The sequence below is a fragment of the Panulirus ornatus genome, chromosome 26, assembly GCF_036320965.1.
Source record: "Panulirus ornatus isolate Po-2019 chromosome 26, ASM3632096v1, whole genome shotgun sequence".
NCBI lineage: Eukaryota > Metazoa > Arthropoda > Malacostraca > Decapoda > Palinuridae > Panulirus > Panulirus ornatus.
This window is the reverse complement of record NC_092249.1, coordinates 5582483-5598774: the sequence shown is the minus strand read 5'-3', so window position 1 is coordinate 5598774 and position 16292 is coordinate 5582483. Positions and strand designations below refer to the sequence as shown.

At 37.5% G+C, this 16292-nt stretch overlaps 1 protein-coding gene across 18 annotated transcripts in view; it reads left to right on the top strand.

The window, feature by feature from the left end:
- Nucleotides 1-16292, top strand: part of unc80 (unc80, NALCN channel complex subunit) — a 283207-nt gene that overhangs the window by 131875 nt on the left and 135040 nt on the right. For all 18 annotated transcript variants that reach the window (XR_011714624.1, XM_071677907.1, XM_071677920.1 and 15 more), the window contains 11 exons: nt 1988-2135; nt 3504-3592; nt 3759-3869; nt 4497-4616; nt 5759-5916; nt 8009-8106; nt 9414-9514; nt 9629-9751; nt 10759-10883; nt 13834-14041; nt 15178-15367. Coding sequence is in view for 17 of the 18 variants with exons in the window: in XM_071677907.1 (XP_071534008.1) it covers nt 1988-2135; nt 3504-3592; nt 3759-3869; nt 4497-4616; nt 5759-5916; nt 8009-8106; nt 9414-9514; nt 9629-9751; nt 10759-10883; nt 13834-14041; nt 15178-15367 (1471 nt within the window). In the remaining variant the exon portion in view is untranslated. The remainder of the gene's footprint in view (nt 1-1987; nt 2136-3503; nt 3593-3758; nt 3870-4496; nt 4617-5758; nt 5917-8008; nt 8107-9413; nt 9515-9628; nt 9752-10758; nt 10884-13833; nt 14042-15177; nt 15368-16292) is intronic.

Genomic DNA, 16292 nt, shown 5'->3' with positions numbered 1-16292 from the left:
ACAAAATTAGGAATGTAAGATATGTGACCGAATGTGAGATACTTGACCAAATACCAACTTACTTCCTTCTCAAAGGCACAGGGAAAGAATAGAAATTGGATTATGATGACTCCTGGAAGACAGCAGCTTTTATGACTATCATCAGTTTGGCGTTTAGAAGTGCACAGGTACCTTCTCAACAGTCATGAGTAATGCAGGCAAAAAATGGCAATCACCAGAGACTTAGGAAGAAACTGAACCTAGATATAAAAATAGTGATAAATTTGCTTTTATAATCCATCTGAAGTGTGAAGGTTCTTTTGGGTAATGGGAGTGAAGACAAAATGAATATCAAACTTTAATATTATGTTTGTCATTGGCCAATGTTTTTCTTCCAGTTTATTATCTTCGTGTACATCAGTAATTTCAACACAGAGGCCATCAGACACTTAATTAAATCTTTGTTAGAGTTTACTTAACTTGTTTACAAGCAGGTGACAAATATCACTAAGCCAACATTGTCACCAGCTGAATAGAAGGAAAGAAACAAAAAACTGGGATGAGTTGTGAGGTTTGATTCTCAGTGGGAACCAAGGTCATGGATGCATAGTATGGAGTTTTTGGACAAATATGATTTAAAGCTGTATAATTGCTCATCTTGAAATGTTATTATTTGCTGTTTATTTTTCCAGCCAATGCCATTCTTAAGAGTCTCAAACATGACACACACAAGTGCTGTTAGTCTTAAAAGAATCAGAAGAATACAGAGTAGGCAAATGGCAGGAATGAGAGTTGTAATGTAAAGTATGATAGGCAGATGATGTTGCTGTAATTTAAGTAATTTCAACAAGGGATGAGATTGGAAGTTGTGATTTCAGAAAAAGTTTTGAAAGGCAGGTTTGTAGCTAGAGTTTTATGACTTCCCTACTTAGTACATATATAGAGATTTAGCTTGATGCATAAAGAGATTCAACTTGATGCAGGACTAGAATGTAGTGATCTTTGTATCTTTTTAAGATAAGCCCCTCTGCGTCCACTCATTCTCCATGTGAAAAGTACTTTTAATCTCCTTTCTCATGGAGTTTATCAGTGCTTAGACAAAATTATTATTAATCTGATATTCTAAGGATGGGAATAACGGCAACCTGGTGAGTACATCAAAATCTTCTTGACTTTTGGCATGGATGCATTCAGTATAATTATGCATGCCGATGTAGCTTTTACCAAATGGGAAATTTATAAAAAGATTTAACCATCAGGTATTTCAGATTTTTCACGTGGAGAATGGTGCAGCTTGTCTTCTTATATGTTGATGAAATATGGCAAAATGACTCAGAATAGTCACTTATTATGAATTTTATGAGAGATGGTTGTAGGGTTGTAGAATGAATACAAAGAGGAATAAGGAAACTGGAGGATGAAATGTCATTCAGAAAAGAATGGGCAATGAAGTGAAATGATTGGATGCCCAAAAAATATGTACATCTCACTAGCGCAGGTGGTGGCAAATATGTGTGTGTGTGATATTGGAAAAAGATTTGGAACTAATAACTTGAAAATGTATTCTTGTGAGATGGGTGAGGAGTTCAAAGGTAAGGAGAAAAAGATTTGGAACTAATAACTTGAAAATGTATTCTTGTGAGATGGGTGAGGAGTTCAAAGGTAAGGAGAAAAAGATTTGGAACTAATAACATGAAAATGTATTCTTGTGAGATGGGTGAGGAGTTCAAAGGTAAGGAGAAAGGAGTCATTTTATTGTATTTCATAGCAATGTGCTGGTGATGAAACTTCCAAGAAACTGCTAAGGTAATATAGGGAGGAATTGATACATGGAGTGGTCTCCTCTTTATGAAAAAAAAAGAGCTTAATACTTAGATTTATCTCAAGTGATTGCTGGATTACAAGAGACTTGGGATTCATAACTTGAGACTAAAGTCAGTGGAAACTAATAGCAGGGCTGTAAAGTCTCCATGTATAAACCTTTGAATTCAGACTGAAATATTCACAGAGTGGGCAATTTTGTGAAGAGGAGCGTCGAAGGGCAGTGCAGACCAGCCGTAGCCATCATTTCTTAAAGAAGGGTGCCAGCCATAATTCATCATTTAAGAGACGTTCATTTAAGCTCAGCAGAAGATCCAAGGATCCTGACTCTGACTGTAAGTAGCTGACAGGAAATTAAGCAAAGTTCACAGTTGACATGGTGATAAGGTCCTTAGTGAGCACAGTAGTAAGCTTATGAGGTTGATACTGAAACATTTTATTTTGGCTTAACTATTCTCACAAGCTTCTGCCTCACTTTGTTTTCAACAAGGCTCACAAAAAACAGGTAATGGTAAGAAAGCAAAGAATTGATGAATGGTAGTAATGACAAAGACTTGGCTTTTCTTTAGTGACTTTGTATGAATATCTCTATTGTATAGAATTCTCTCATTTCCTTAGTAAGATGAATATGGCCTCCAGATTAAGTGGCAAAATTTTACTTCAAAAATATAAACTGTTGATAAGAAAATTACATTGGAGTACATGGGAATGACTGTTAACATGAAACTTGATGGTTCATGAAGAGGTTATCTATCAGAGGACTGTAAGTCCCAAGTCTGTCCTGTATAGAAAGAGAGACAGGGTAGTAAAACAACCACCATTCCCTCTGGCACATCTAGCTGTAGAATAGTATTGAAGAGGCACCATGTAGAATGCCAGGAGTATACTGTCGTGAGATATAGAAAGGTAGAGCACATGGCCTTTCTTCGTTTGTTTCTGGTGCTACCTAGCTAATTTGGAAAATAGCTCTCAGATATTTTTGTCTGTTTTCCTGGGACTACCTAGCTGATGCAGGGGGCAGCGATGCTGTTTCCTTAGGGTTGGGGTGGTGCCAGGAATAGATTGAAGGCAAGCAAGTATGAATATGTACATGTGTATATATGCCTGTACATGTGTGTATGTTGATATGTATGTGTATGGGCATTTATGTATATATATGTGTATATGAGTGGATGGGTCATTCTTCGTCTGTTTCCTGGAGTCACCTTGCTGATGTGGGAACAGCAATCAAGTATGATAAATAGAATAAGTATATATATAAAGCATTAATGAGATGGCGTTGATTAGGAAATAAGAAATTAGTTACCTATGCCATCTCAGCTAACACATATAAAAATATCCATACATCTGATTTGTGCCCATGACCTTCGACATCAGTCACTCATTATTATGCATAATAGAATAAGTGTGTATATATGTCAGTATCCATCTGTGTGTGTATGTTACTAAAACTCCTGGGACACATGGGTTTCTTTCAGAGTAGTGTGTATTCTGCTTTGATTACTGCTTGGCTGTTCTTTGTTTTTTTCCATATTTTTGGATCATGATGAGTACATGAAAATGTAGTAGTTTGTAACTAATTCTTTGAGAAAAATACACTCTGTTTCATCATTTTGTGCATTATCTATTAACCATTTCTGGTTTGAAGGTATTCCATGTTTGATTGGTTTTAGCATATTTCAGTCATGTTTACTCTTCTTCAGCAATCAAGAGGTCTGACAGTGTCAGATCGCGCAGGAAAGTGTCAGCTGTTAGTGAACGATCTGACACCTCTGAGCACCTGGAACAAGAGGTACAGATGTGTCTATGATTTTTCATTGTCTCACCGTTGATTCTAACCTTGTGAATATTGCTTACAAAATTATTTTTTTAGAATTTGTTGAGGTATTTCTGTAAGCATATTATGACCTTGAAGAATATGTAGAAAATATTTTTTCATGCAAGTTTCATATTTCTAGGTATCTGGTGAGGAATCTCCAGGGGTGCTGAGCAATGAAGACCTACCAGAAAGTCCTTCTGATGGGGACCTGGATGAGGAAAGTCTCACCTCTAATATGCCTTGGCTAAAGGTTTGTCTTGTTTTGTCTTTTGTTTTACATATGTTGAATTTTAGTACAGTAAACTTGTTATAATGGAACAGTATTTTGTAATATCAAAGCATATGACACACCAAAGGACATAACCTTAAATTAAGAAGCTTGTAAAAAAGGATATAAAGAATTACCTTTATAGTATATGAGTGGATGAATGGAACAGTTTGACTATGGACATGGTTATTGAAGACAGTATATGTAATTGGTATTGGAACCTAAGAATTCAGGAGGGCAAGAGGTGTGCACGGGACATAATGTAATGGACTGATGTAGAGTATGGGGAGTGACATCCTGGCATTTGGCTGAACCAGAGCACATGAAGTGGTCAAGGTAAAATATGGAGTACTCTGTGGGGTTTGGCTGTGGTTGGTAAGCAATGATTTCAGTACATTATGCAGGACAACAAGAGAGGGGATATGTGCAAGTGAGGCTATTCATTTCTTTCTGATGCTGCCTCTGTAAGACTGGAAAGGCAGTCAGGTATATAAAAAGTGATAGGAATCTGCATTTTACAATTTCTTAGCTTGTGTATAGTTCAAGTTGAGCATGTCTGGTGAAAGTTTAACCTGCATTCATTTGTAAACTGACATTTATTTCTTCTAGGTTGTAGTGCGGATATCGTCATTGTACAATATAATGTGCACTCACCAGACGTATTGCCATCCTCACTGCTACAAGAGGAACATGCGTGCTTGTAGGAGGCTTATGCATGCACTCAGAAAGGTAAATTTTTTAGTTTTTCAGAGATGAAAACATACGCTAAGAAAATCAGGTAATCAAAAGATGAGTCTAACAGATAGGCTAGGATCAGCTATCTTAACCTCAATATACTCCTCTCTTATTCACTTTAGCTCATCAGATGTGTTTAGTAGGTCAGTTTGCAGATTTAACATGGGTTTCTTTTGCAGTCCTCATTATGCTGGATTGTAGCCCTATGAAAGTGTAAATTTGTAATTTTGATGTAAGGTCATTAAACTTATTTTGCATTGCATGGCCAAACATTGATTATTTTTCTTTAGTTCAGAGTGTATTGCTGATTTATCAAAAGAGCAGTAAGTATTAGATTATTTTGATAGTACTTAATAGCTAGTTAGATCTGTTGAGGTAAAGCTTCACGAATGATGTCTAACCTGGTAATAATTTTCGTTGTAGGCATATGATTGTTACAAAACCAGATTGATTTAAAATTCAGAAGTGCCAGAGGACTGGCAGAATACTTAGAGGGTGCTATAATATAAGACCAAGGGAACAAATGTGAATGCTTGAATTACAGATAAACAAGTCTGTTGATTATACTTGCTAAGTTGTATGGGAGTGGGGTGATTGAGAGAGTGGTGGCAGGACAGGGCATCAAACTGAGGAGAAATTGTGTGGCTTGAGGAGTGATAGAAGACATGTGGACCAGGTACTGCATTGCTTGTCTCCATGGGAGTGAAGGGTGGGTGAGCATATCTTTTTGGATGGATTTTATACATATTTTTCATAGCTTTCCCATTTAGAAGTTTCAGTTGGTTTGTGGCTGATTTTTGTTTAGTGGGTCAGAAGTGCTTCATAAGTAAGAGATGGGTTGGTGTGGTAGGTGTGGATCTTTCTTTAAAGTGCATCAAAGCTGGTTTCAGTGATTCTTTTTGCTCATTGTGTCAAGGGAGGAGTGCTTGCCAGCAATTTAACTTATCGGTGATTAGGTTAGTGAGGATGTCGTTTAGAGTGTGGATTTATACCCTGATTTCCATGGATGGCCTATGGTATTGTCTGCATTGATAAATATAGTTATATGTATTGGAATCACATGGAACAGATCAGTAATATATTGTTTTTGACAAGGTCTATCCTTTCATGAGAATATGCAATTTCCGTTTTCATAGATGTATGGTGAGGAATTTGAAGAGCAAGAGGAGGAGGCAGTGGGTGCAGGAGAAGGTGCACGTGACAATAAAAAGGAAAAGAAACAAGGAAGGAAGGCATCAGAGCAGGGTCATAGCTCACCACTCAAGAGGAAAGAAAGCTTTGCACTTCGTGATAAGTACGTCAATAACTTAAAGTTACTAGCAGTGTCTTTTGCATGGAAATTTCGTATTATTAGTTATAAGTTAATGGGATGATGTTTATGTGAAAATACTTTATGATATGCTTCATGTTCATGATAGTCATATCATCAGACAGAACCCTTCCATAGTTTCTTACTCCACTGCGTATAGGTTTCCAACACAAAAGTGTAATGATGGGTAGCAGCAAGAATGCTTTAGGATCATTCTTTGTGCATCATACTATTGTGGATTGAGAAAAAGGTGTACTTGTTTTGGAAATGGAGAATATCATATATCTGATTGTGATTGATGAAATTGTATTTGTATATTGGATAACAGAGCTCTCACTACATGTATCTGTCACAGTGGTTGGCTTTAGGGAGAAACAATGAAAGGTGGTGACAGAGTTTGAGAGAGTATTTGAGAGAAAGTTGAGAGAAACATAAACAGAAGTTAGTTGTGGTGGCTGGGGACTCGTATGTTTGATTATTTCCTGCAGACTGATAATGAGTGAAAAAGCAAGGGCTTTGTCTCTTATAGGATCGACCCAAGTAGAGCATAACCATGTGGATGAGAAAAGAGCAGTGCTTCATGGCAGGAATGGAAATGGTGAAAGAGTTGAAGGTAACTGTGAGGAAAATATTTGAAACATAGAAGCGACTGATAGAGGATGCATTCGAGCAGATGCAGTCTTTCTCTGTTCCTGGTGTTCCTCACTAACTCGGGAAATGACATTCAAGTATGAAAAAAAAAGAAGCAAAGTTATAGAGGGTAGAGAAAATTTGAGTTGGATGGCTCCTAATTTGGGAGACTCATGATTTACAAGGCAAGCAATAGGTGTTTTTGTACTGTAGTAAGGACAAACATTGCATTTGTAAGAAAATGATGGTAGAGAGTAAAGCTGGAGTTATGAGAGTGAGAGAAGTAGCCTTAGACAGTTAGTTTTCAGGCAGAAGATCTAGGGAAGCTAACAGATGATCTTCTACAGAGAGGAGGTAGGATGAGACTGAATGTTGCAGGAATAGATAGAGAAAGGGCCAGTTGAAGGAGCTGTATCTGAAGAACTGAGGTGGGTCCAATCACTAATTAACAATCAAGGAGGCCCTAGGAATTGTTCAGCTCACCTTGACTGGTGCTATCATTCTAGTTTGGGACCCGAGAATCATAAGATTGGTATTCTACCATGAAATTTCATGGAAAAAGTATTTCATAACCAGCTTCTCATTTGTCACACATTCTGCATGACCATACCATCCTAAAAGACTCATTCATATGCCTTTCTAGTAACTTCTCTGCACCATATATTCTCAATCTCGTTCTTTCTATCCTAATCCAAAAATACAGGTAATCCACCTCTTATGCTCTTATTGTTATTATGTTAAACATATTTACCATTTCCTATGTTAGTGAGGTAGCGTCAAGAACAGAGGACTTATTTTGATCTAGATACATCTGAGTTTCACTGTCATAAAACAGTTTTGTAACAACTATTCCTTTCGTGCAAGCTTCTTGTACACTCTATGATGTAATGATGTGTGTCTTAATAGGATGAGTGCTGGACAGTTGATAAGTAATTGTTCAGTGTCTTCAGTATGAGAGTTACCTCTAAGGCATGAAGGGACTTGTGATATTACTAATATGTGTTTTTAATGTTGGACTGCTGGGTGATGTCCAGAAAGGAGATAAGCATAACTTATATGTGCTTGGGGAGGGGCATTTGTATATTTTGCATTTAGAGTAAGTTTAATTGTTTAATTCTGTCTCCTCCATCCTTGCTTTGAAGAAATATAACATTTGGCCTAATGCAGTAAATTTTTGAATCGTAGAACTTATGAATTTGAAATTTAAGTATTAGACTTCTGTAGCGAGAACACTATTTTTAACTTGTAAAACTAGCACCACAGTGACAGTTAAAGCAACATAGATTTTTAGAAATATCCAGGAATATGGGGTAAAATTATTATAATCTTTACTATCATAGTATGCCAAAGAACAAGGCAGAAATCAGCTCCTGACAATGTCATTTTGATTTATCTGTGAGCTGTAATTTAGACTGATGCAGTAGTTGCAACACGTATCTTGTTATAGGATCGACCGTAGTGTGGACATTTCTGCAGTGTTATCGAGATTGGGCCATCATCAAGGATCAGCTGTACACCTCTCCAAGGACACCATTGATACTGATGGTACGGCAAATTATCATAATAAATCACTGTGAATATCATTCTCATTGCTTGCTACTTATATCTTAGTTCCTTTGTTTGGTTTGCTGAATGAGCCTTCCCTGAATTTTGGTTTATTTCAGTAATAACAAATAAACAATTTGGACTCTTATTTCTCTGCAGTTTTAGAATTTCCTTTTTTGTAGTAATCATTTAATCTTAGACATGCACATGTATTCTGACGCTACTTCTCATCTCTAGCTTGTAATACCTGATATATGAATATGATTTGAATGATAACCCAAATTATTCAACTCATTCAGGTTAGTATGCATACTGACATTTCATTCCCCAAAGCTTGTGTGAAATACATGTGCAAATCACTTTTTTCTGATACTCATAGCTTTCAGGAGTGTTTTGTCTTTTAGCATGATTAAAGATAAATTTTTTAACTTTACTGTTGGAGTATTAGATGGCAGGGAGCCACTTCCCTGAGAGGTATATTACCAGCACAACCCAACTAGGTATCGAAAGGGTTTTTAATGGCTGCATAGCCAGCCTGCATTTAAGTGTTGTCAAGTTGCACTCCACTCACCCAGGTAGCTGTCTTTTCTTTCTGCCTTACCCACCTGCGGACTGCAGGCATTGTCTTTAAACATGCAATCTGTCCGTGTCATATGTAACACTTGGCTACTCTTAACTTACACAACTCATTCATTGTAACTCTAGGTTTTCCTGTGGAGAGTGTTATGAGCTAGCCTTGCCTTTTGGCAAAATGGTAGGAGCAGTTGACTGAAGTAGTTGGTAGGAACATTAGACAGAAGCATTATGTAGAAGTAGTAGGTGGGAGCGTTAGGTAGAAGTAGTGGGTGGGAATACTAGGTAGTAGTAGCTTGGAATATCAGGTAGAAGTAGTAGGTTGGAATATTAGATAGAAGTAGTAGGTTGGAACATTAGGTAGAAGTAGTAGGGTGGAACATTAGGTAGAAGTAGTTGATAGGCACATTAGATAGGAGCTTCTGGTAACACTGTCAAGAGTCACCCTCTGCCAGTGGCTTGTTAAAGGGAACGCACTAAAGGCTAAGAAGTGGCACTGGAGTTCACCAGTTATGGAGACACTTTTGTCATTGCCATCCTCTTGAGAGAGTTCCCAAAAGGAACAGTAGTCAGAAATATAGATAGATTTGATGGGTAATGTCATATGATAAGAATGAAGACATATATTTATGTTGTTTCAGAATAGTCACATTGATTTCAAGAGAAATTGGAAATTTTAGATACCATTTGATGAAAGGAATTTATTGATCATAGTTTTAATTATTTCTTTTAAGGTGATGGAAAGGAAATGACGAAGGATAGTAGCAACAAGGATGAAGAGAAAAAGAAGCCAAGGAAGGGTGATACGCCAATAATTAGGTACATGAAGACTCAGGTAAGAGTAGTAACCACATCATACTCAAGAGAGAAAAAGTGTCTATATATCATTAGGTTAATCTTCCAGTCTGCTTAATCTTTTATAAGATATACATGTTGATACTTATTCCAGGTGATGGGACTAAGTCATGCACCATTATCACTTGTGTGTAAGGGTGTGGCAGTGATGACAGAAGATCTCTTTATGGATGTTGTTCCTCAGGCCTGGGAGCTGTTGCTGGAATATGATAATGAGGTATGTAGAAGTTAGATATCAATGCTAATTAGAATTATTTTTCCACCATCCCCCTTTTTCAGTCTCCCCTTCTATGCTTGTTTACCTCCTTTGTCTTCATTCTCATTCCAATCACTTCTGTTTCTTAGGAAGTAGAAGACAGAATTTCTTACCCAAGAAGAAGACTAACATAATTATTTTTGTAGTGCTGTATCAAAATTGTAGTATCTGATTAGTTTCCCTTTGGTACAGAGATAAAGGTATTGATGGCTCAAACACAGTGGAATAAAGATTGCTTACCATTTATCCCTAATCCCATGTGAATTTTTATCAAATAAAATGCATCATTTTATAGCCATTTATTGATGTGGCTGCCAAGGATAGAAATCATTTAGAACTCTTCAGTTATCATAACATAACTGTACACCTGCAGTTGAACAGCATTAAAGTATGTAACAAGAGATACCCTTTATGAGACTTGGAGAACTAAGGACTGACATTGTAAGAGAGATAGGTGTGGTATTATGTGCATTTTTAGTTAGAAAACAGATTAGAGTATTTTGAATTAGTTTGTACATAAGGGGAGGATTAACAAAGAAATTCTGATTAGAGAAAATGGTGTAAGAAGTAGAGGGAGGAAGGGGAAGACCCATGGGAGGATGGAAGGATGGAGTGAAGGAGGCCTTAGGGTATCTGGGCCTGAAAATTTTGGCGGATGAGAGGCTTGCGTGATGTAGAAGTAGATGTGGTGTATGGGGGCAATGTGTTGTCAGGGGGTTGAACCAGGGCTTATGAAGTGGTTATGGTAAACCATGAGGTAATATGAAGTTTTGCTTTGGGTTATAGGTCTTGACTTCATTACATTAAACTTGACAGTTGGAGAGTAAATGTATACAAATAAACAAATTCATTTGTTCCTGATGCTGCCTCACAGCCAGGAAAAGCAGCTGAGAATTAGAAAAAAAGATTAAATGGACATATTTTTCATGGGATGGTATGTCTTTAATCATAATGAATGCATTCTCCAGGTTACAGCAACAGCAGCAGTTGTGTTCATCCTAGCAGGGGTGCGTGTCCCTGCCCACACCTCAGATGTTATGACGCGTGAGCTGACACACCCAGATCCCAACACTAGACTCAATGCCATTCTCAGGTATATGATTAATGGATAATGTCCCATGTGGAACAAAAGACATTTACCCATTCTCTTACTCTAAACTTTGTCATCGTGTCTGAAATATCTTTAAAATTCAGAATGAATAATTTTCTGTAATTTTATCACTGTCAGTTGATGAAACAGTCTTTAGAAAGAACTTCACATTTCAAAGGAGTCAATCCAGTCCCTGTTGCTGAGTGTTGTGCAGCCTTGGGCTGTATGAACCTCTAGAACAGGGGTTCTTGAAAACACCAGGGCCCTTTTGAAAAAGAGTCTTGAGGTACTTATGAATGAATAAAGATTTATTATCCCTGGGGCAGGGGAGAAAGAATGTGTTCCCTGCGTGTCATAGAAGGCGACTAAAAGGGATGGGAATAGGGGCCTGAAAATCCTTCCCTTCTATTTTACTTTTCCAAGAAAAAGGAACAGAGAAGGGGGCCAAGTAAGGATTTTCTCAGGCTCAGTCATCTGTTCCTTAGGCAACCTCACTGATGAGGGAAATGACAAATATGTATGAAAGAAAAGAATTATGATGATCATAGTGGTAGTAATAGTGATGATTTTGATGATAATGATAATAGCATTAATGATACTAGTAACAATGAAAATGATAAGAGTAATAATGATATATAATGTACAAAGGCAAAGGGGATAAAGGTGAGTGTTCAAATTACAGAGGTATAAGTTTGTTGAGTATTCATGGGAAATTATATGGGAGGGGATTGATTGAGAGGATGAAGGCATGTACAGAGTATTAGATTGGGAAAGAGCAGTGTGGTTTCTGAAGTGGTAGAGAATGTGATGATCAGGTGTTTGCTTTGAAGAATGTATGTGAGAAATACTTAGAAAAACAAATAGATTTGTATGTAGCATTTATGGACCTGGAGAAGGCATATGATAGAGTTGATAGAGATGCTCTGTGGAAGTTGATAAGAGTATATGGTATGGGAGGCAAGTTGCTAAAAGCAGTGAAAAGTTTTTATCGAGGATATAAGGCATGTGTATGAGTAGGAAGAGAGGAAAAAGATTGGTTCTCAGTGAATGTCGGTGTGAGGCAGGTGGGCATGATGTCTCCATGGTTGTTTAATTTATTTATGGATGGGGTTGTTAGGGAGGTGAATGCAAGAGTTATGGAGAGAGGGGCAAGTATGCAGTCTGTTGTGGATGAGAGGGCTTGGGGAGTGAGTCAGTTGCTGTTCACTGATGATACAGTGCTGGTGGCTGATTCGGATGAGAAACTGCAGAAGCTGGTGACTGAGTTTGGTAAAGTGTGTGAAAGAAGAAAGATGAGAGTAAATGTGAATAAGAGCAAGGTTATTAGGTACAGTAGGGTTGAGGGTCAGTTGGGAGGTAAGTTTGAATGGAGAAAAACTGGAGGAAGTGAAGTGTTTTAGATATCTGGGAGTGGATTTGGCAGCAGATGGAACCATGGAAGCAGAAGTGAGTCACAAGATGGGGAAGGGATGAAAGTTCTGGTAGCGTTGAAAAATGTGTGGAAGGCGAGAACATTATCTCGGAAAGCAAAAATGGGTATGTTTGAAGTGATAGTGGTTCCAACAATGTTATATGGTTGCAAGGTGTGGGCTACAGATAGGGTTGTTCGGAGGAGGGTGGATGTGTTGGAAATGAGATGTTTAAGGACAGTATGTTTGATCGAGTAAGTAATGAAAGGGTAAGAGAGATGTGTGGTAATAAAAAGAGTGTGGTTGAGAGAGCAGAAGAGGGTGTATTGAAATGGTTTGGTCACATGAAGAGAATGAGTGAGGAAAGATTGACAAAGAGGATATATGTGTCAGAGGTGGAGGGAATGAGGCAAATTGGGAGACCAAATTGGAGATGGAAAGAGGGAGTGAAAAAGACTGTGAGCGATCGGGGCCTGACCATGCAGGAGGGTGAAAGGCGTGCAAGGAATAGAGTGAATTGGAACGATGTGGTATACTGGGGTCGACGTTCTGTCAATGGATTGAACCAGGGCATGTGAAGTGTCTGGGGTAAACCATGGAAAGTTTTGTAGGGCCTGGAAATGAAAAGGGAGCTGTGGTTTTGATGCATAATACATGACAGCTAGAGACTGAGTGTGAACAAATGTGGCCTTTGTTATCTTTTCCTAGTGCTACCTTGCACTTGTGACGGGGAGAGGGGGTGTCATTTCATGTGTGGTGGGGTGGCGACGGGAATGAATAAAGGCAGCAAGTATGAATTATGTACATGTGTAAATATGTATATGTCTGTGTATGTATATATATGTATACTTTGAAATGGATAGGTATGTTTATGTGCATATGTGGATGTGTATGTATATGCATGTGTATGTGGGTGGGTTGGGCCATTCTCTCGTTTGTTTCCATTCGCTACCTCACTAATGCGGGAGACAGTGACAAAGTATAATAAGAATGAATGAATAATGTATATACTCAAAAATTTAGGTGTTACCAGACTTTGCATGAAGTTACACCAGAAGTGGAAAGTCTCCTTTAGGAAGTTTCTATATCATTGGATTAAAAGTAGTACAGCCTTAGCAAGGAATTTCTCAGTTATTACTACTGATGCAACATATTATGTAGCCTGGAAACAGCAGGAGCCCTATAAAAGGGGTCTTTGGGATATGTAATCTAAAAAAGTTCTGAACATTTAGAAGTGCAGTCACAGTATCACTGATCATTTTCATGTTTCACATTCACTTTTTTACTGCATACTACCATTAGATTAAATGTAATATTGGTTTGGGTTATTCTTTTTTTGTGAAGGGTAACAGTTCTTATATAGAATTTCCCAAATTATATTACATTCTTGATTATGAAATTATGATTTCAGTTCTTAGCTAAAGCTGACAGTGTCCATTATGTGATGATATCATACTGATACCCTGTAACCTACATGCAATTTTATTTTCATAGTGTTTATTGTCATTCCACCATAATTCTGAGCTGAAACTGTAACCATATAGGTTTCAAGTTTTGTGGCAGTCACGATACCAAGCTTGGCCACGAATGGAAGAGGGAGCTCCTGCAACTTTTAAGGTGCCACCGCATGGGATAGAGTTTACACTACCATCCCCGAAGATAGGTGTTGAATCTTTACCTGTGGTGGACCCTCCTTGGATGCCTCACTTCAAGACCAATGTGGATGAGGTCACAGTTAACCAGATCCAACATGTTAGTGTCAGCAGCTTTATATAGTTTTCTGATATATGTTTTAGATATACTTAAGTTAAAAACAGTATACCTTAAGATTTTGCACTCATAAAAAACTATAAACTGAACCTCTTGTATGTCAGTACTCACACTATAGCAGAATGGATGACTTTTTCATTAGTACATTTATCTCCTTATGCTTTCATGAGTAGTCTTCACAGACTTTTCAATGTTATTATTTGTTATTATTTGTCAGGATAATAACCATAAGCAGCTTTGTATTTACTGATATATATATAGATATAGTTTGCATTTTGTGATATACCTTGACACTTTTTAGGAATTGATTATAGAATCTTATTACTCTGTGTAAGTATTGTAGCTGAATATAGAGCACAAGGACAAGCTTTATGGTTCACATTTAATGATGTGATGAAGGCTTGGATGATATATGATTCACTATAGCATTTATAGGTGGTAAAACTAATGCAAATATGTAGAAACTGCTCTTGAACCCCATCCATTTTTTACACTCTGCAAGAATGGCATTTCTGTTGGCAAGCCTCCTTTTGTTTACACATGAAAATAGATTAACCATATCATTTCACAGAATTATCCCCAGGATAGGGGACAAAGGATACTACCCGTTTATCTCTTTGTGTCACAAAAGATAGCTAAGAGGGGCAGGAATGGTGGCTGGAAATCTTTGCCTCTTGTATTATGACTTTCCAATAGAGTGAACAGAAAAAGGGAGCCAGGCAAGGTTTTTTCCTTTTAGCCTCTATTGCTCATTCTAGATGCTACCTTGATATCAAGAGATTCAAATTAGTATGAAAGAGAGAAAATCTGGTATGTGAAAGTCTTTCTTTTAAGATGGTAAACCTTTTTTGTAATATATGTATCTACATATACCACAGAGGCATTTGAATGTTGGAAGTCTTTAAGACTCTGGTCAGTAATAATGTTTCTGCATATTTGCAAATTCATTGTCACTGATTTTTTTTACATCAGCTAGGTAATGCTGATGAAAGTCTTTCAGATCCAAATTATTTGGGTCCTGATATGAAAATGGGTATTTTTGTAATTGTTAATGTTGTGTTCCTCATAGAAATTAGAGATTAGGTATCTAATTTTTTGTAATCTTTCCTCCACCTCAGAGGTCTGTTGTAACAGCAACAAGGACTAGGAGGAAGCTACAGGCAGAAATGGTTCGTTCTGCCCTTGAAGCAGAAGAAAAAAAGCGTCGCATGGAGAGAGAGAACTTCCTGCTTACCACTGTCCCTGTCACTATTCAGGCAGCATATGAGCCAGCACTTCATCATGTTTCAGCTGATGACCATGAAGAAGGTAAAGCTATCATCCCTCAAGTATTGCAGTTCTTGTCCATTTTTCATGAGTCCATTTCAAAAACAAGTAAACTCCAGAATACTTTATGTTATAAAGGTATGTCTATTTATCTGCATCCCTGATGTCTCTTTCCTCTGGGAACTCCCATTAAGGGGTGGCCACGGCAAAAGAGTTACACTTATTCCTGTCTTTACATGCCTCTCTTGCATACACCATTTTATGCATTCTTCCACTATTTCTACCATGTTCATTTTAACACTTATAATGAGATTTAAGGTAAGTCACTTATGAAAACATAGATATCATGAAACTGTTTGGGTTACAGTAGTGGTAGCAGTGAAGCATTGCCAAGGCCATACTAATGTCAATGATTGAGTGTTAGTACATCTACTGGTGGTGGTTACTCATGGAAGCATTGTCTGTAAATCAGAGTTCATTTTCCATTGATGTTTTTGCTCTCTTTCATTTGTGATAACCCTTAGTATGCAATTCATGTAGGCTACCCAGATTTTGTTAATGGTCTCTTGTAACACCTGGGAATAAGGGAAAAGAATAATACTTACTATCTTACTTCTTGTATTTACCTTCTTGTACAATGTGGAGAGAGAGTATTACATTCATGGGGCCCAACTTCATGAACGTTCTTGTGTCATATGACTTCTGAAACTTAAGAAAGCTGTCTGCATTGATGGTGATTAAGGGGGTTGGAAGTGGGAAAACAGATATTCTCCCCTTTTGTACAATCACCTCATAGAATTAGGAATGAGGAAGAATGCATTCGAGGTTTTTTCTGTAAAGGCTCGGTTATCTTCCTGACATTATATTGCTTAGCTGGGACATACTGAGAAGGTAATGAAAAAAATCTGGAAAAGTGTTTATGATCTTATATGGTTTTTGATTTTTTTTAGATGTCTTTTTATAGAAA